This window comes from Neofelis nebulosa, chromosome 16, assembly GCF_028018385.1.
Source record: "Neofelis nebulosa isolate mNeoNeb1 chromosome 16, mNeoNeb1.pri, whole genome shotgun sequence".
Taxonomy (NCBI): Eukaryota; Metazoa; Chordata; class Mammalia; order Carnivora; family Felidae; genus Neofelis; species Neofelis nebulosa.
Window position 1 is genome coordinate 63,892,558 of NC_080797.1, and position 18,993 is coordinate 63,911,550.

Consider the following 18,993-nt stretch of genomic DNA (forward strand, 5'->3'; position numbering starts at 1 on the left):
ATAGCTGGACATGGGACCAAGGCTCAAGACTAAGGTGAGGAGGGATGAACCAGAGTGCAGAGTAAGCACCTTTTCTGAGTTGTCGGTTGCCAGAAATGCATTCTGCTTCGCAGCAAAGTAAACTAAGTGCCTAATCACATAGGTGGCTCGCCCCAACTGCACCAGGGACCCAGAGGGCCACCATCCTAGAACCTCATCCCATTCCCATCCCGGGAATATCTGCCACCCTCGGACACAGAAAGTCTAGTCTGGATCTACAGGGCCCTCGTCCCAGAGTTTAGAAAGGGCCCATTACTAGGTGCCACAGAGTCACACACAAGTGTAAAAGTCATGTTTCTAATTATCCTCCAACACAATAGACGCAGAGCACAGATAGCCATGGCCCGCTAGCAGCCAGGGGGACAGTTCTTCATGGTACACACGGCTCCCAGGGTGGAGTATGGATCAGAGAGCAACTGCAGCGTCCCTCAGTCTCAAGTCATAGGATGGGCATGATGGTCACAGAGCAGGCTCCCTGAGGTGTCTTCTCCTGGGAGAAGGGCCGTTGAATCACCAGTGGCTGGAGGCAAGTGGTGGGAGGTGGGACTGAGTGCCCAAACAGCACCTAGGGAATGCTCTCTGAACACCCTCAAGGTCAGATTCTCCAACATCTAGATTCTGGCTCTCTTCTCTGCCGGCCTCCGCTTCTGGGTGCTAGGGCACTCTAGAGAGAGGGCAGGTTTCTGGCCAGTGACCGCAGCAAGGGTAGGGGCAGATGAGCACAAATGGGCGAGGAACACCCTGGAAAAGTCTGTGCCTTCACAAGAGGACAGGTTGGGGCATGGAGCCTGACCCACCAGCAGAAGTGAACCTGGGTTCAATCTTCTGCTCCGGCCCTGGGACATCCTGGGGTGGGGGTACTGGCAGCAGGACAGTCATCGTCTTGCCCACAACATCTACATGAGAGCCTGGGTGAAGGGGCCCCTCCATCCCACCCACTTAGTCCTTGCTGAAAGCAGGGACCCCAGGCCCTCTGCCTATCCCTCAGGGGGACAGGCAATGAGATGCCAAGACTCCTGGAACCCAGGGCTGCTTGTGCCAACCAGTCTACAGAGCCTGTGCAAATGTGAGCATCTCTTCCCCCCCGCCCAGGCAGCCTGAGGCCCAGGATGGCGTGACAAGAATGCAGGCCTGTGCCAGATGGGGCATGTGCCTGGCAGGCCTGCTTGGGCGGAACTGGAAGTGTGTGTGGGGAAAATCAAGAAACGAGATGCAGGCTGGAGGGTCTTCCCACAGCCAGTGGACTGTCTCAGGTCTTCACTGCTGACAAACCAGCTGGTTGCACTCACATCTCAGCAACAAAAACCTGTATTCAAGTGGCCAATTCCAGAGATCTGGACTGGAGAGAGAGCATAGGAGTGTGGCGAGAGCTCCCCCTGGGAGGTGGAGGGTACCTGCTGCCTCTTCTGGGGGCTGGGCCCCCAGGGCTCCTGGCAGTGGTAGGCAGAGCTGGCTGCCAGCTCTGGCCTCCGCCCTGGATCCACTCTCATCCGGGCTCAGATATGTGGTTGGGCTTCACCCAGTAGGTCCTCTGCCAAGGAGGAGCCAGGCTGGATCTGCAGGGATAAAACAGGCGATGAGTAGAAGTGCGGGGGGGGGGGGGGGGGAAGAGCAGGTTTTCCTTTGTGCCTTTCCATCACTCCCATTCTCAAAGGATGCAGCTCCATGGTACAAGTGGGTTCCTAGCCCGTGCCCTCGGAGAACCGATGAGGAGCTCAAGTCCTCTGACAGTCCCCTTCCCCACCAGCATCCCGTACCTTGAAGGGTTTGCTTATCCCCACCACAGAATGTAGACTGTTGCTATAGTAACAGAGGAGAAACTGGTCCTCAGTCTCGGGGATATTGCTGACATTGAAGTATACCTGGAGGGGAGGATGAATAGGAATGGGGTCACCTCCCCAGGCTGGGCCCCACCCAGCGCTCAGCAACAAATCATCCCAGCCTCGGTTCTTTCCAAAGACAGAGCGGTGCTCAGGCAAGCCCTCATGCTGGAGACGTGGAATACCTAGCTTAGGAAAGGGGGCAGGTACCTGGCTCAGCCCATCGTTGAAGGAGACCTGGTTGTCCCTGACCCAGACATAGGACACGTAGTCATTAATGTGGCGCAGCCCCACCTGTGGGAGAGGGGATTGGGCAGTCAGTGGTCTGGGAGGACACAGGACCTATGGCAAGTCCTAAGGAGAGGACGGTTTTACTCCCCAGGCTGGCCATTGTAGCGTATGCACCGTCCCCTTCACTGCCAGCCCCTAGGTGGGCAAGGACCCCCATGGGGGATGAGCATGAGCTCTTCAGCCTGTGCCCAGCTCCCGTAAACCCTCAGGATGGATAAGCCAGAGCAGTATGGCTGATGGATGCCACGCCTTTCCCGCCACATCACCTTGTATAGTCCAATCCAGTCCCAGGGGCTGCTGAGAAAGTCTGGGGTCAAGGAGTAGCTGATCAACATGTCGTTTTCCATGGTCCACAGGCCCTCAGGTATCAGGGTGATCAATGGGGCAGACACCAATGGCTTCAGCTACACGCAGGAGTGGGAAAGGGGTTGAAATCCCATAGCATCATTCCTTTCTCTGAGACGAATGTCCTTGCTGGGCCCTTCCAACACATCAGGGTCAGTAGGGGAAAAGAGGGCACGCAAGGGGGTGGGCATCGAACTCTGCTCGGCTGCCCCGAGAAAGTATCAGACCCTGGCTGGCCACCTGGAGGAAGGGGCCAAAGGCTTGTTGGGGGTGGCTGGCCCTGCCAGGGAAGATGGGGATGGGGGCCAGGTGGGTAACCACGCAGAGAGTCAAGTGTTGAGGGGTGATGGTGGAGGAGAATGGGGGAGTTGATGACAGGTTTAAGAAAGAAGGCAGAGAGCTGCTCTCAGGCCTCTAGGGTTTGTCAGGAACCCCCCCCCCCCAAGGCTCTGGGGAGAACAGCTATAGGCATGTGGAGGGACACAATGGTATACAGACAGACAAACCAGTATGAAAAAGTGAAGGCTGAGGGCAGCCAGCGGGTCACCAAGGGAAGTCAACATCGCCTTGGTCATTCAATGGCAAGATGCAAGGATGTAGGGAGCTCCCTTTGCAACCTGATCCAGGTAGGTTTAGGACAAAAAGAAGTCCTACTTCACATAGTAGGTAATAAGCATAATGGAACTCATTAGCCCCAAGGGACGGTACCAAGAGGAAATGGAAACCTGTTCACAAAGGGTCTGGACACGTTTTTGACAGAGCCCTCCACAGCTTCTAAGAGCTGGGATACCTGACCTGGGAGGAGTGGCAGTGGTGTCCTCCTACAGGTCTCCCCTGGGACGTTTGCTGACATTAGAATCCAGGGCTGGAGGGTGTGGGAGGTGGCCCGGCACGGGTGCTCTGTTAAGTGCCAGGCAGCCCAGAAATTCACCTCCAAGTCAAAGGTGCTGGTGACAGGCTTATGGTCACTGATGCAGTACACCATGTGGCTGACGTAACTCCTCAGGGTCAGGCAGAAGTGGGGGGCTGGCAGTCTCGGGGTGTGGGGGTTGGCCTGGGGCCGCCGCTTCAACCTCCACAGGATGCGGTCGGTCCATGCGGGCTTGCGTTTTTTCTCACTGCCGGGGGCGGGGGGGGAGGGGATTGGAGAAAAAGAAGGAGGAGAGAAGGGTTGGCAGGAGAGCAAGAAGTTACCCCCCACAAGCTTGCTGGAGCCCCTAACACCAGGGGCTATCAGTGGCCCTAAGAGCCCTGGGCCACAGCTGGAGTATGGCATGGCAGCAGACTGGAGGGGGCCCAAGGGAATCAAAAGTATGTTGGCTTTTGTCAGGCTCCGCCAAGGACCTTCAGTCTGGTCTACGTTTGTATGACTCAAATTGTGATTCGGAACCGTTTCTTTTCAAAGCTTTTCTTCTTTCTTAAACAAAAGCAGCAGTAGCTCAAAAAAGCTGAGGTCTGGACTCGGGAGTCAGACATGAGCTTGACTTTGGCTTCCCCCTCACTAAAGGCACGGCCTCAGGAAAGGAAAGGGAAGCATTAGGAGAAGCTGTTTATGCCTGCCATCGATACTGTTTGTTCCACAGGTGGAGAAATTGAGATTTAGAGGGGAAGCAACTTTCCCAAAGTCACACAGCTACCGAGCATGGAGCCAGGACTCAAGGGCAGGCAGCATGACCACAGAGCACACGCTCTTCATCACACCAACCCCTCCTGGCCTCAGCCTCCTCATCTGTAAAATGAAGTTAATAAGGGTTGCTGACGTGATTAAATGAGATAAAGCACAAAAAATATTTAGCACGGCGGTAGGTACAAAATAAGCTCTCTGTAGTCACTGGCTATTATGACTCTTTGTTCTCAAGAGTCCTCCACTGAGGGACCTCTTACCTGTTTGCTTACAAGCTTCCTTGAAGGGCATGAGGGGCCGTACAGCCCCTGGAGACAAGAGTACTCTCCTCCCCTAGGTAACTGTAGTTGCCCCAAGACAGGCAAATCTCTCACTCCTAACACAGCTATGCCCAGGCAGCTACTGGTGTTCTCGAAGACTGGCTGGCTAACCAGGCCCTGCCCTCCAAAGGGGGACCCCGAGTCCTGGAACGGGGTGGGGTGGGAACAGTGGCTGTTCTGGGTTCCTCCCCCCTTTTATTTTTTTAATTTATTTAGAGAGAGAGAGAGAGAGAGTGAGTGGGGGGGAGGGAGAGAGAGAGAGAGAGAGAGAGAGAGAGAGAGAGAGAGAGAGAGAGAGAGAGAATCCCAAGCAGGCTCCACAATGTCATCACAGAGCCCAATGGGGGGCTTGAACTCATGAACTGTGAGATCATGACCTGAGCCGAAATCAAGAGTTGGACACTTAACCGACTGAGCCACCCAGGCGCCTCCTCCCCCTTTATTTTACGTATTAAAAAAATTTTTTTTAAATGTTTTATTTATTCTTGAGAGAGAGCGAGAGAGACAGAGCATGAGTGGGGGAGGGACGAGTGAGAGTGACACAGAATCGGAAGCAGGCTCCAGGTTCTGAGCTGTCAGCACAGAGCCTGACATGAGGCTTGAACTCACAAACCGTGAGATCATAACCTGAGCCGAAGTCAGACGCTTTACCAACAGAGCCACCCAGGCGCCTCCCCCTCCCCCTTTTTTTTAAATGAAGCCAGAGTGGTCAAGCCTGGTCAGATGGTTCCCTACTTTAAAAACTCCCCCCCCCCCCCCCATTTTAAAACCTTTAAGGAGTCTTCATGCCTCCAAAATAAAGCTCAAGTCCCCAAGTATGGCTTTCAAGGCGCTCAGGAGTCACACCTCTGTCCTACCTTGTCTCCCACCACTGTCCCAGACCGGCCTACCACAGTGACTCTTAAGCCTCAGGACCTTTACTCTTGCAGTTTTTGCTGCCCGGAACATACTTCTTCACAGGGAGAGGCCCAATTCCAAAGCAGTCTTTGTCATAAAGTCAGCTTTGAGCTCTCCTTTTTGCTTCCAAAGCATTTTACACCGGTGCTTCCCTAATTATGTTATACAGTGCGACCGTTTTGTTTCCCAGTCAGCACGTCGCTTAGCGTGAGCTCGGAAGGCAGGACTGGCTTCTCCTGTGTATTCTCAGCATTAGTACAGAGCCTGGCACATAGTAGGTACTTAATGGTGTATAGAACCCAAACTAACTAAAACCCCAAACTCAATCTCCTCAAAAATGATCATCTAATCCTAACGTATACGGTTTCAGATGTTGATAACCAGTTTGAAATGCTATTTTTGTCTTGTTTCATCCCGTTTTTAATTAATTAAAAATTAATTAATTAATTAATTAAGTTTATTTATTTTTTTTTTGAGTGGAGGGTGAGAGAGAGAGAGAGAGAGAGGAGAGAGAGAGAGACAGAGAGAGAGAATCTCAAGCAGGTTCTGCACAGTCAGCGCAGAGCCTCACGCTGGGCTTGATCTCACGAACCATGAGATCATGACCTGAGCTGAAATCAAGAGTCGGTCGCTCAACCAACTGAGCAACCCAGGCACCGCCCCCCGCCCCCTTTTACTGTTTTAAATGAACATTTCCGACGTACTGTTGTCAATTCAACAGCAATAGTCTTCCAGCAACAGAGGCAGAATGGTGTCCTGCTGGTAAACTCTGACTCTGGAATCAGACAACAGGAGTTGGGGGAAGGTCCTGCTCTGTTATTTAAGAGCTACATGGTTCTGGTTGGTGAACATGTGATTTGAAGAGCATGGCGGGCTCAGAGGGCAGGGAGGCTCCTCGCCCTCTCCCCATACCTTGCCCTACGCATCTTTCATCTGCCTGTTCCTGAATTACATCTTTTTATAATTAACTGGTAATTTAGTTTAAAAAAGAGAGAGAGAGAAAGCTATGTGCCCTTGGGCAAGTGACTTCACTACTCCAAGCCTCAGTTTCTTCAACTCTAAGATGGGGTGATAACAGTACCTACTTCAAAGACACATTGTGAGGACCAAATAAATTAATGTGCGTCAAGGGAGTGGTCAAAAAGTGCTAACTGGCTGAAGCACATCTGTTTGGGGCTCCTGGGGTTGTTTCAACTTTTCACTCTTCTGAGGACCGGTCAGAGCACATCAGAATGTGCTATTTCCATCCCAGAGACTATAAACAGAATCTCAGAACCTACTGAACCTACATTCAGTACCCAGCAATGCTTATACTTGGTGACGCGCCACATAAATACACCACTCTTCCTTTCAAAGTGTTCCCCCTCCTCAACTTCCCTATCATGGTGACTTCAAGATCTTCCCCAAGACCTGACCACAGCCTGTCTCCCTTTCTTCCTTTTCCATGGCCTGGCCCAGGCTTATCACTGGGCACCTGTATTGTTGTCTTTCAACAAAGATTTACTGAGCCCTTATTATATGCCAGGCAACTGGGGACCTGAAAAATGGGATTGACAAGGTCCTCAAAGAGCTTGTTTGACAAACAAAAGACAGGAAGCAAGTTAAATGTGCACAAATTAAATTCCCCCAGTTCTCCATTTCTAAAAATAACAAGAGCAAAACATGGGGTCCTTCTGTGTATTAGACACTGTGACAGGTGTCTCACGGACTGTTCTAACCCTCTCAACACCGGAAGAATGTCACAGGGCGCATTTTCCTCCTTCTACAAACCCTGAAGTTCAGAGGTCACCCTGTCCAGGCAGAAGTCGGAAGTTTGCCCAGGTCTACGAAGTCCACACTCCTTCCATGGCACTCCCCTGTGGCCAATTCCCAGCAGCCAGAACTGTCTCAGAGCATGCCATATAGAACTGGACCTCGCTTTTGCTTTTTGGCTGAATGGTGTGACTGAGTATAAGAAATGCTTCTGGATATTACTGTGTCCTAATTTTTGAAAAATTAAAACCGAATATAACTCTGCAAATTTCTCTTTAGGAGCTAGAAAATTGAGCCAATTTACTGACTCTAAAGTAGGGAAGTGTTCCATTTCTAGGTCAGAAGTGGACTTTTCCCTTCCGCTCCCTATAGATGGCTTCTAAGTGTCTCACTGAACTCTGGACATGAGTTTTGACTAGATTGAGCATAATAACCTCTGCTCATCGCCTAGTGGAGAGGTTGACCAGGCTCGTGTTGACTGTAACAAAATCCTATCGCAATCCCTGACTTTAACAGGATTTCCCGCTCTGGGCCCTTTCACCCTCCCCTGTAATGGAGCTGACCTCGTTTCTCATTACATCTTGGCTCAGGGACGCTGCTGTGGCTGGGCAGAGCTGTGTGCGTACTATGCCCTGTATACAACTCACTCGCAGCCACTTTGTATGGCTGGTCAGCCTCTTCTCAAGGTGCCTCTCATCGGTGCTGCTGATTGACCGGAACGTCTGCCCTTCTTTTTGCCAAAGTCTGCTGCTTCCTTGACAGCAGCTCTGACTGACTCCTCCTGGCTTCAGCTGTCTGTCTCCTTACCATTCGCTCAACTTCCTTCGGCACTTACAGAGCTCTAGAACCTTTTACTGGCCAACTCTTGGACTTGAGAGTGTTTATTTGGATCTCTTGCTATGGGTGGGTCTCTCTACTAGGCTGGCTGCTCCTTAAATAACTTATCTTTCTTCCTTTTGTCCTCTCAGGCTCCCGATTCAAACATACGCCAGGCACTATGCTACATACCAGAAACGGTCATAAATCAGCTCTCTTCAGGCATTCATAGTAGAGCAAGAAAAGCATACCGTGTCTTGAGAACAATACCGAAAGCATGATGTGTGCAGGGCTTTCAGGCGGCATGCCGGCAGGAGAGGACTCTCGGTGGGACGGGGGAGGGTCAAGGAAGGCCTTCTAACAGACATGATGTCTGAACTGAGTTTTCAAGGATGAGTAACAGTCTGGTTACACAGACACACGGCAAGTGCTCAGTAATGGCGACCACAATGTGGGTTGTATCTATCATGTGGAAGTACCTGCTTCCTTCTTAGCAAGGCTTTGCTATCCCAATCCCACCCTTTCTGCGGATTGCTATCCCAATCCCGCCCAATCCCCCAAGACCGGCTGTGATTGTGGAGGTACTGTGGGCTAGAGGGAAGCATCGTGGGCCACCAGAGTCCAGAGTCAGGTCTCAGCCCCAACTCTGCCACCAGTGGCTGAGCTTCCTGGGGAAGTCCTCTGAAGTCCTTTAACACCTCAGGGCCTCTCTAGCCAATCTCAGTCCCTGCTGACCGCAGCCTAGACTCAGCTGTAACAATTCCTAGTCTCCTGGTGGTTTCCCTACCATACCTCGGGGTGGGGACAGAGAGACACCTGGTCACATGGCCTGCCAGCAGCTCTCTTCCCGCTGCCAAGTGAGGATTTAAAGTCAATTGGCAGAGGGTCCCAGGCCCCAAGGCTTGGGCCTGTCCCACCGAGGCCTCCCAATTTCCATGATAGCTCTCATTTCCAATGGATGGCTGCGGAGACTGGCGTTCTCCGTGCCGCTGTGGCCCCGGGCCAGCTGGCCAGCCAGAACCTGCCCTCTTACCTCTTTTCCAGCCTGTTCTGTTGCCCAGGCTGGACTCTGTTTCCAGTGTTCATGGCCTCTTCTTGTGTACATTGCCCGGGCCATGACCCCACCCCGTCTTGCTCCACACTGCTGAAATGGCTCACCCTCTCCCCGTTCTGTGGAGGGGCCGCTGTGGCTCTGCCATACCCCTTCCGGCACAGGGCCGTCGGTTCTACCTGTCTCCCTGGCTGGCTGGGGAGATACCTGTTCACTCCCTAAATTCCAGAGGCGCTGCCCTGGAGGCACTTCCCGCCTCCCTCATAAGGCAGCCCCGCTGTGAGGAATAGATGAAGCCGCTGCTCCAGGGGAAACGAAACCCCCAGAACACGTGAGGGGTTCTTCTTTTTCTCTTCTTTTTTTAACATTTTATCTTTAAGTAGTCTCCCCGCTCAACGTGGGGCTCGAACTCACAACCCTGGGATCAAGTGTCGTACGCTCCAACGACGGAGCCAGCCAGGTGCCCCTATTCTTTTTCTTCAAAGAGATGAGAATCCTTGCCAAACTGGGCCAGGGACTCCATGCTGGAGCTGCTTTCAACCCTTGGCCTGAGCTTAAAGTTTTGGTGGTTACCTGGCCCTTTCTTGGCTTCTTAGAAACGTTTCTGGTAAAACTACCACCTGAAGGCACGAATCTAACAACGGCAGTCGTCACCGTGCTTACCAGGTGCCAGGCACCGGGCTAAGCACATGCAAAGTCTCGTTCAATCCTCAACTCCATGAGGGGGGGGTACTGTTAGCACCCCCATTTTATAGATGACAAGACTGAGGCTTAAACACCTGTCCAAGGTCACGCAGCTGGCGAGGGGCAGAGCTGTACCTCTGACTGCCAGCTGCACCGTCTCTATACTGTTTCCCATAAACTCCTCCCCGCCCCGACAATACTATTTCATTTTCCTAAATAGTACCTGATTCACCCACAGCTGGGGCAGGGACACTTCATACCAGTAACTGGCTGAGCCGACATTTCTGTCCCCCTGTCTGGGAGGGACCAGAAGGTCTGGGGAAGTGTGGACAAGGGTGCCCAGAATGCTGAAATACGGTCCCTCCCAAGGGAGGAATGAGCTGCTTCCCCGCTTCTTCCTGCCCTACCTGCCCTGCCCCCACCCCCACCCTGCAGCCTCGTCAGCACCTCCATGCTCTCCGAGGACAATCTGGGGCAGCTCCTGTGGCCAGCGCCTCATGAGGTGGGTGGGAGGTGCCATTCCCGAGGTGGTGGCTGGCCGGATCTGTTCCCGCTTTCTAACACTTCTCCTGTGAGGCAGCTCCCTCTGCCACTAGGGCCCGTACAACCCGACTTCCCGGGCCTCCTGGCCCTGCACTTCCTCCTCACAGGCTAATTCCAAATCTGCGGCAGTCTGACCCTCTCCTGGTGGAGCCCCCTCACCTGGTATCGTAGTTGTTGGAGTTCTTATCAAACTTGTAGGTGGGCGGGAAGAGCAGAGGGCCCTCCTGGAACTCCCGGAGCAGCGGGTCGTGTTTCTTGGCAATGCTGAGCTAGAGAGAAAGAACAGTCCCATCTCCTAGGAGTCCTGACCCAGTGGTCCAGCACACACTCCATTCAAGGGATGAGCACGTGCCGGCACGCTAGGCAAGAGTCCAGCAACACGTCTTCCCTTCCTCACCGCCGCCCCGGTGGCAACCTCAGCACCCCATCCCCACTCCAACCCCAGGAAAGCAGCTGGATCCCTTTGTAAACATCACGCGAGATCCCTAGTCCCGCGAGAGGCAGATGCCTGCCATTTCCCAGTCCTTGGACTCTAGGGAGCGGGCTTTGAATTGCATCTGTCTGGGAGACACTAGCAGACATGTATCACAGTGTATTTGGGTAGCCAGGGTGCCCCCAAAGGGGTAGTATCTCATCCTCCAGAAGGCAAGCAAGCCTGGGGATGGGAAAGACAACAGGGTATAGGAGAGTCAGCGTCTGGTGCGGGGCCACGGCGGGCGGAAGCCCTTCTCGTTCCCCAACTTATTTCACACCCGGCAGCTCCTCCAGGCGAAGACCAGGCCTCTGGGTGCAAAGGGAACAGGGACTTCAGAGGCTTGGAAATGGAGGACAGGTGCTCAGGAACCCGAGCAGTGCTCCCCACATTTGATGTTAGGCCTCCACAATGGGCCCCTCTGGACCCTTCCTTCATTTGATACCTGATCCTTCTCCCACAGGTCACTGTAGCACCGATTTTTTATGGATTCCCGAACAAAATGCAGCCCAAAGTCCTCGATCCGAAAGTTCATGTCTCCAAACCAGAGAATGAGGCTGCAGAGAGAAAAGAAGGCAGCTGAGGGCTATGATGAGGTAAGAGAAGACAGGAGCAATGGACCCCGGGGCCGCTCACTCCTCTGGCACAGAGCTCGAGGGGCAGGTGAGGCGCCAGATGCTGAGAGAGGAGCCAGTAATGGTAACGACGTGGCATGGGTCCTACCGGGCTGTTCTGACGGCCACTTCCTTGTCCTCCAAAGAGGCCAGCCCCTGGGGGCAAGTAGCAAATACAGAGCAGGCTCTAGGCCTCCCACTGCCCCCCTCAACTGGCCACCAGGCAAGGCTGAGAACCAGCTCCCTGTGGGTGACCTCAAGGAACCATGGCCTTCTTAATCTGGGGTGTTCAGAAGTGTCTAGAGCTCCTAGGCAGGCCAGGGAGGCAAAGCTGGATGGGAGAGTAGATGGAGCATTAGGGAAGAGGCTGGGAAAGGGGGGGAGGGGAGCAAAGCTGCCTGAGGAGGATGCTAGCCTGGGCTGACCGCAGGGGCAGCAGTTTGCAAGCACATGCTCACTCATGGTCCAGGATGTTTGGGATGTTCTGTCCCTCAAAATTTTGCATCTCCAGGATCCGGTCAAAGTGCTGCAGCCGCTGGTCATTGTTGGCCATGTGGGGGGGGAGGTGGCAGTTGATGATGCTGACATAGTAGCCATAAAGCTTCAGGCAGATGTTGATGCCCCCTTTGTTCCCCTGGTGGAACAGGTGGGCAGAAGGGTGGGAAGTCGCTCTGGGTGAGAATCACCTCCCCTTTCCCATGGCAGGGCCAGACACTCGGCTCCCTGGAGCGACGTCTCCATCTAAGAGCCCAGCTCACCCAGTCTGAGGTCTCAGGGGTGCTAAGCTCCCAGGGGCAGGAGAGCAGATATGTGGGGCACTGGCCTGGAAGAATGCTAAGATTCATTTCACCCCCTCTTTTATTTGCTCACCTCTAAAGAACCCAGCCCTCCCCAGCCCAGTGGCAGGAGGCCTCCCAGCTCACAACTCAGACCACAGCTCAGTCCTTACCCAGTACCCGAAGAGGCCAGTGGGGGTGGATTTAGTAGAGAGGATCTGGACAAAGGGCAAATGCTGATGCTTGGCAAAGAAGAGTAAGAGGAGCCCCTGCATGCGGACACTGGAGACCTACAGCACAGGGGGGGACAATGGTCATTCATTTCCCTGCACTGGCTGAGCACGACTCTGCCCAGCCCTGAGGTCAATGGTATCTCAGCTCCAGTCTCACTCCCCTTAGCTGCCAAATGATGCATTCTGGGAGCTGAGCAAGTTCCAGTTTCTGTTCTTGGCCTTGGGTGGAAGGCAGGGAAGACAAAGCCGCCAGGGTACCCTGCCATCAGGAGGGCACTGACTCTTCAGTCCCAGTCCCATGGAACCCAGGGGCTCCTCTCACCCATGCTCTGTGGGTCCTTTGGGCACTGTGGGCTGCTACCCCTGTGGGCCAGGGCCTCAGAGAGGAATGGCACAATGCAGGATAGTGGCTAAGGGCAGTGGCTTTGAAGTTAGCCAGATCTGGGTTCAAAGCCCAAGAGTATTTGATACTGGGCCAAGTCTCAGTCTATTTTATCATTGATAAAGCAGGAATCTATCTCATCTATCTCACAGATGCTGGAAGGATTAACTGGTAGCTGCTATTTTTTGGTTGAAGGATTTATTTTTTATTTTTAACATTTATTATTGAGAGACAGAGCATGAGCAGGGGAAGGGCAGAGAGAGAGGGAGACACAGAATCTGAAGTAGGCTCCAGGCTCTGAGCTGTCAGCACAGAGCCTGACGCGGGGCTCAAACTCACAAACTGCAAGATCATGACCTGAGCCGAAGGCGGATGCTCAACCGACGGAGCCACCCAGGCGTCCCGTGGATTTTTTTTTTTTTTTAAGTAATCTACACCCAAAATGGGGCTTGAACTCATGACCCTGAGATCAAGAGTCGCAGGCTCTTCTGATTGAACCAGCCATGCGCCCTTGATTTAAAGTTTTTAAAAGTAAATTGGGTGGCAGGGGGGTGGTGCCTGGGTGGCTTGGTCAGTTAAGCATCTGACCTCGGCTCACGTTATGATCTTACGGTTTGTAAGTTCGAGCCTCGCACTGGGATTGCTGCTGTCAGCACAGAGCCTCTTTTGGACCCTCTGTCCCCCTCTCTCTGCCCCTCCCCCGTGAGCATGCACATGCACATTCAAAAATTAACATTTAAAAATAAATAAATACATACATACATTAATACATAAATAAATAAAAGTAAATTTAGGGGACCGCTTCAGTCACTTAATCATATGACTCTTAATTTTGGCTCAGGTCATGATCTCACCAGTTGTGAGATCAAGCCCTGAGTCAGTCTCTACGCTGACAGCACGGAGCCTACTTGATTCTTTCTCTCTGCCCCTTTGTCTCTCTCCCTCCCTCTTATAACCATTTTATGAAATTAAAAAATACATATAAGTAAATTCAGGGAGGGGTGCCTGGATGACTTCAGTCGGTAGAGCATGTGACCTTGATCTCAGGATTGTGAGTTCAAGCCTCACGTTGGGCGTGGAGCCTACTTAAAAAAAAAAAAGAAAGTAAATTCAGGTAAAGAACATGAAAGAGCCTTCTAGGGTGCTAAACGTATTCTGTATCTTGACTTGTTGACTTGACAGGTGATAATATTGGTGCATATACACATAAAAATCCATAAAAAATACGCTTAATTTTGCAAACAGTATAGGTCAATGGAAAATTAAGAAAATGCTCCACAAAATAATTATACCCTGTGGTTCGTTGCATTTCCACAAAGGCAATGAGAGCAAGCACAGTGAACATGTGTTTACGGGCTGGGGAGAACGGCCACCATCTACACAAACCCTTCATACCGCATTTAACCTCTGCACCAATGTCCCTGTTCTGCAGATGGAAGGCTGAGGCTCAAGGAGACTAAGGAACCAGTAGGACTACTTGGATAACAGTATTAGAGGTCTGGGGTCACCAAAATCCTTGCTCTCTTTGAGGTGGGGTGGGAAAGGGCCCTAGCCAGTGACCCTCTCACTCAGCTTCAGGCTGTCTACACCTACCACCCGAGTAGCTGTTTCCGGAGCATGAGGTGCAGAGGCCAAGGAGGAAATCCCCGGGTGGGGAGTGTGTACTGGGGCCTTCCAGGAATTATGAAACTTGATGCCGCAGGCCAGGAGCTTTGGCACAGTGGAGGAGTCAAAGCAGGGAGAACCCCAAACCCAGGAACGAGTGAGGGAGGCGTGGAAACCTAGGGCTGGGTAGAGGTTGCTACAGATGTGTCCTCCGCCCCACCCTCCAGCCCCAGTCTTGGTCTCTCCCATTCACAAGCACAGGATAATGGACCGGACTAAGGAACCGATAAAGATCCAGGAAGGGCTGTCAAACTTAATCCTAATCCACAGAGCAGGTCTGGGCCACTGGGACCCAGCACAAAGGCACCAGTCCACTCTGTGAAGCAGCAGGGACTGGTGGGGAAGGGGGCGGGGGGGGGGGGGGGGGGGTGTGTGTGGCAGAGGCAGGAAAGCCTCAGACTGGGAGAAAGGGTGGGGCCACGGGGGGGGGGGGCGGGGGAAAGGCGGGAGAGGGGAAGTTCGGTTGGAGGAAGTGAAGTAGGAGGAGCTAAGGAAGGGCCTAAAGGGAGGCAGATAGGGGCTCTGGAGCAGGCAGAGGGCGTCAGGCCCAGGCTTCTCAACCTATAATTGGCAAACTCCTGCCAAAGGAAGAGGCTGCAAGCAGGACTCACCCCTTCCCCTCAATTCTTGGCTAGGGGAAGGAGGGACGTCTATCTGCTTTGGGTGCCAGCCCCTCAGGCAGTCCTCCCAAATGCGGGAGGCTGCATGGGTGGAATGGGTTGTGTCCCTGACACAAACTGAGCTAATTTCCTTGGCTCCATTCCATTCTACCAATCCTTTGCCAGTTAGCTGGGGCGCAAGGAGGCCTCCAATCTTGGGAAGAGAGTGGGTGGTGAGAGTAGTGGTTCTGCCCTCACAGAGGCTCTAGCTCCTCGTCTGTAGAAAGAGGCCTGAGTTTCATCTGGAGAAGACCAAGGGCTTGGGGGTTGGCCTTTTCTAGCCTCAGCAGCAGGACAAAACTTGTATTCCCTCCTCCTGGCTCTGCCCTCAAGAGGACTCGCATCTGTTGCCTTGGCATCTTTAGGCAAACTGGGGTAAGAGAATCAATTCTGAAGAAATCCAGTCGCCCAGGGAGAGGAATAGAGGAATTCTGGTATTTCCCAAAAGCACTGCATGAGGCGCTCTGAATGGGAGGATGCTTCATCCCTCAGCTGCGCAGGACATAAAGGTGAAGATGTAGCAATCTAGAGCCTTCCTGTGGAGTCTCCTATGGTCTAGTTTCCCCAAAGAATACTGGCCTTTCAGACTGAGAACTATTTTCCTCCCCATCTATCTCCCCTCTCCTAACCTCTGGGCCCCTAGAAGTTGAGGCACATGTCCTCTATGATCAGAGGACACCCTCGGATACCAGTAGGCTAGCCTTGGGATACCTGTCAGCCTCAGAACTCACCAATATAGCAATAAAGTATAGTAATCAAAAACATGGGTTATGAAGTTTGAAAGATATGGATTTAAATCCCAGATAGCCTGTGTGACCTCTGAGTCTTGGTTTTATCTGTAAAATAACCATATTTCAAGAGTTATGGTTTCTAAGTAATGTATATAGAAAGCTTATTTACAATGCTTACTACCAAGTAAGCACTCGATACATGTTAGCAGTTATTATTATATTTGGGGACTTTAGGCTGGGCATGTGAGTAGAGATGGAGGCTGGCGGTAGGGTAGGCACTGAGGTGTTAATAAGCTCCCCCCTCCACCCCCCCAGATTCTCCCAATCTGAAAAATATCAAGGTGTTAAACTAACCCCTGGGGTCCCAGCTCAGCTCCAGCTACATTGGAAAGACACAAGGCAGACAGGAGCACCAGGAAGCCAGGTGCAACTGAAGTTCAGGCCTTTAAATAAATGGAAACAGCATGAAAGCCTGAGTGGGAGACCAAAGGACTGGGGGTTAGTGAGGAGAGGGGAGATACATTTCCCAACTGCCCATGAACTTGTAAGTTACCTTGACGAAGGTCAGAGGGGAAAGCACATCCATGAAGAAACTGCTCCATGGGTCTTCAAAGGCAGTGTCAGAAAGGAGGCTCATGATCCCACAGTTCATTTCCTGCAAACTGCCCATCCCAGGTCAGAGGATCTCCCCCTGGCCTAGAGGGTACTGCCTCTGCCACAGACATTTAATACTGCCCTCAGCACTTTCAAACCTTGGGTACTCATGACCGTGATCTCTCCCTCCCCTGGCTGTTGATCGCCAACCCTTCGCCATCACTAACTCAGGACAAGAGACACTGACTGGCTGAAAGCTCCTAGCCTTCAGACTCCAGAGCAAGGGAGGACAGGTCACAGTTCCCCGTGGGGACGATTTGGGACTGGCTGGGCTTACCTATCTCAGATATGGGGAAGGGTGAGGGGGCATTGCAGACACCTACCCAATGACATACATGTCCACACTCAGGTTCTCTTTGTTGAGCTGAAGAAGATCACTGAGGTCTAGAGGAGGTGCTGCAGAGGCCACATTCCACGTCACAACATGGATGCTGTGGAAGGGATGCAAAGGGAAGTCGTGGAGGAAGGAGGGTAAGACCTTATCCCGGTAACAAACGGGCCGAGGCCCACTGACGGCCGCACCACGATCCCCTGCAATCGTAGTGGGAAATGTGTTTCTGCACCTGGGTGTGGGAAGAGGTGCACTGAACTGCAGGCTCTTCATCCTGACTTCCGTCCTGAAGCAGGACATTTCCATCCTGCTTTGGCTCCTCCATGCAGGCCCACAGCTGCCCACACCTGGCAGCATGGGTGCTGCTTACATCAGCAAAGCTGCTCAAAGGTTTCCGGGGCAGGCAAGGGAGGGGGTGGGGATGGGGTGGGCCGTCAGGAACTTAATAATTCCACCAGCCATTCACACCTCAGGGCTCCTAAAACCACCAGAAAGATTCTGGAGGTTCAGTTTTTACCTTGTAAGAGGGCTCGGCACTACAAGACAGGAGAATTTCAAAAATAACAGAGATAACAATACCACATTCCCTTCCTTCCTTTTTCCTAGGAGGTCCCTGGAGCATAACCAAATTCTGCCAAACATTTCAGGGAGCCCAAAGAGAAGATCCTAAATTACAAGGTTCTCAACATCTCTCTCAAGAGTCTACCCTCTTTTGGGAAAAGTCATCAGTTGGATAACATCCTCAACCTTGGCTTCACGCTAGGGAAGCAACAGAACTTAGATCAGCAGCTTTCAATAACAATGGATCACATCAGAGGCTCCGGGGAAAAGACACTTGCAGATCTCTTTAATTGAATAGTTACAGCAATACTCCAAGAGAGCCCGACTCTGCTCAGTACAGAGCTACAAACCCTGCAGAGACCAAAGACAGCCACCAATCCCTAGGTGAGTCCTAGGGACACTATGAGGAGAGGATCTGCAGCAGCTGCAAACCGAGAATGGGAGCAGCTACAAGGGGGTTGAAAGAGGTGGGAGAGAAGGGCAGGACGTCTAAAAACATCTCTTCTTCACCAGATCCTGTTCTTAGAGGTCCGTGTTCTAAAAAGCACAATTTGAAATTCTCGACCTTTTTAAAACAACTTCCTGCCCCTCCCTATGAACATCAGCAAAACAATACACAAACCACCTTTCTAGGCATTCGGCCAGAGATTCTGGGCTACGTTAGTTTAAGATCTCCCCCTGCTGTCCAACAAAGGATTAAGAAAAGCAACCCTTTTAGTGCAAGGCTCTTTGTTTTCCCACGGACCAGTTCTAAATGGATGGAGAACAAAAGTCGGGATTTCTTGCCCTCACTCTCAGATCCGACGATTAGCAGCAAATCCCTGCATTGTGACTTGCACTAAGTTGGTGATTAGTGGTGTTCTTTGCTAAAGAGCAAGCATGGGACCAGGCTATATCCCTTCGCTAAAGATCTTACCTAAATCTGATTTCGGATTTCAGGAGATCACAACGGGATCAGGTAGACCCTGTGATGTACGTGCTGATCAAAAGAACAAGATTTCTACTCTAGAGCTGACAGAAGAATGCCTTGTTATGTCTTTAACTTCAGACAGCCCGACACCGCTGCCTCCGCCAGTAGCAAACTGAGACACCTGCTTGGGGCACCCAAATAGGAACGAGCTCGGCGGCTTGAATTTGGAGGGGGCGCGGGGCTTGGGCCCAAAACAGCCCACTCGACATCGGCTTGGGAGAACTGGGGAGGGCCTCTGAACTAGAATCAGCCCTGTAGGCCTGGTCCTTTCTCTCCCAGTCTAGTTCTACCCCAGATCCGCAGCCCGGAATGGGTAGGAGGCAGTGATCCTGCCCGGAGCAGGCCGGCCTGCCCGCAGCCGCCTTCCTCACCTAAGCGTCTTGCCTCTCGGTTCGGTTAATTTCCGTGGGTTCACAGCCGCCATCGTCCCAAGCAGCGGCCCGGCCGCCTCGTGTGTCCCCGCCACAGCCGCTCCTGGCCCGATCCGCCTCCCTCCTGCAGGAGGTCCCGGCCAGCTTACTCTCACCAATTGTTTTCCTTCCGGATTCTGACTCTCCGCCTCAGCTTCCGTAAGAGGCGGGGCTTGAGGGCACGAAGGGCTCTGAGTGGCTCGGCCCGGGGGAAGAGGCGGGCCTCTCCAACGAGCGCGAAACGGCGAAAGGCTGCGAGGAGAGAGGCTTAGGGGATCCGGGCCGTAAGACAGGCACGTCTCTGTGTCGTCAGAACCCGACGCAACGATGCCCCGCCCGGCGCGCCGAGCATC

The 18,993-nt window shown here is 52.6% G+C and overlaps 1 protein-coding gene across 4 annotated transcripts; it reads right to left on the bottom strand.

Annotated features, from left to right (window-relative positions):
• Window positions 1–322: 322 nt before the first annotated feature.
• INPP5K (inositol polyphosphate-5-phosphatase K) lies at window positions 323–18,773 on the bottom strand. 4 transcript variants are annotated; one of them, XM_058704619.1, is made up of 12 exons: window positions 18,602–18,773; window positions 16,692–16,799; window positions 16,268–16,376; window positions 12,218–12,334; window positions 11,727–11,902; window positions 11,100–11,211; window positions 10,342–10,451; window positions 3,427–3,613; window positions 2,417–2,554; window positions 2,070–2,153; window positions 1,797–1,901; window positions 323–1,595 (listed from the first exon to the last, which is right to left on the bottom strand). In XM_058704619.1, the coding sequence occupies exons 1-12, from the start codon at window positions 18,652–18,654 to the stop codon at window positions 1,536–1,538; spliced, it is 1,359 nt and encodes a 452-aa protein (XP_058560602.1). In that variant the 5' UTR covers window positions 18,655–18,773; the 3' UTR covers window positions 323–1,535. The 4 variants fall into 4 exon arrangements, with proteins under 4 accessions (XP_058560602.1, XP_058560606.1, XP_058560605.1 ...); XM_058704623.1 differs by having other exon boundaries at window positions 16,268–16,369; window positions 18,602–18,760; XM_058704622.1 differs by lacking the exon at window positions 18,602–18,773 and adding an exon at window positions 16,932–18,503.
• Window positions 18,774–18,993: the final 220 nt, after the last annotated feature.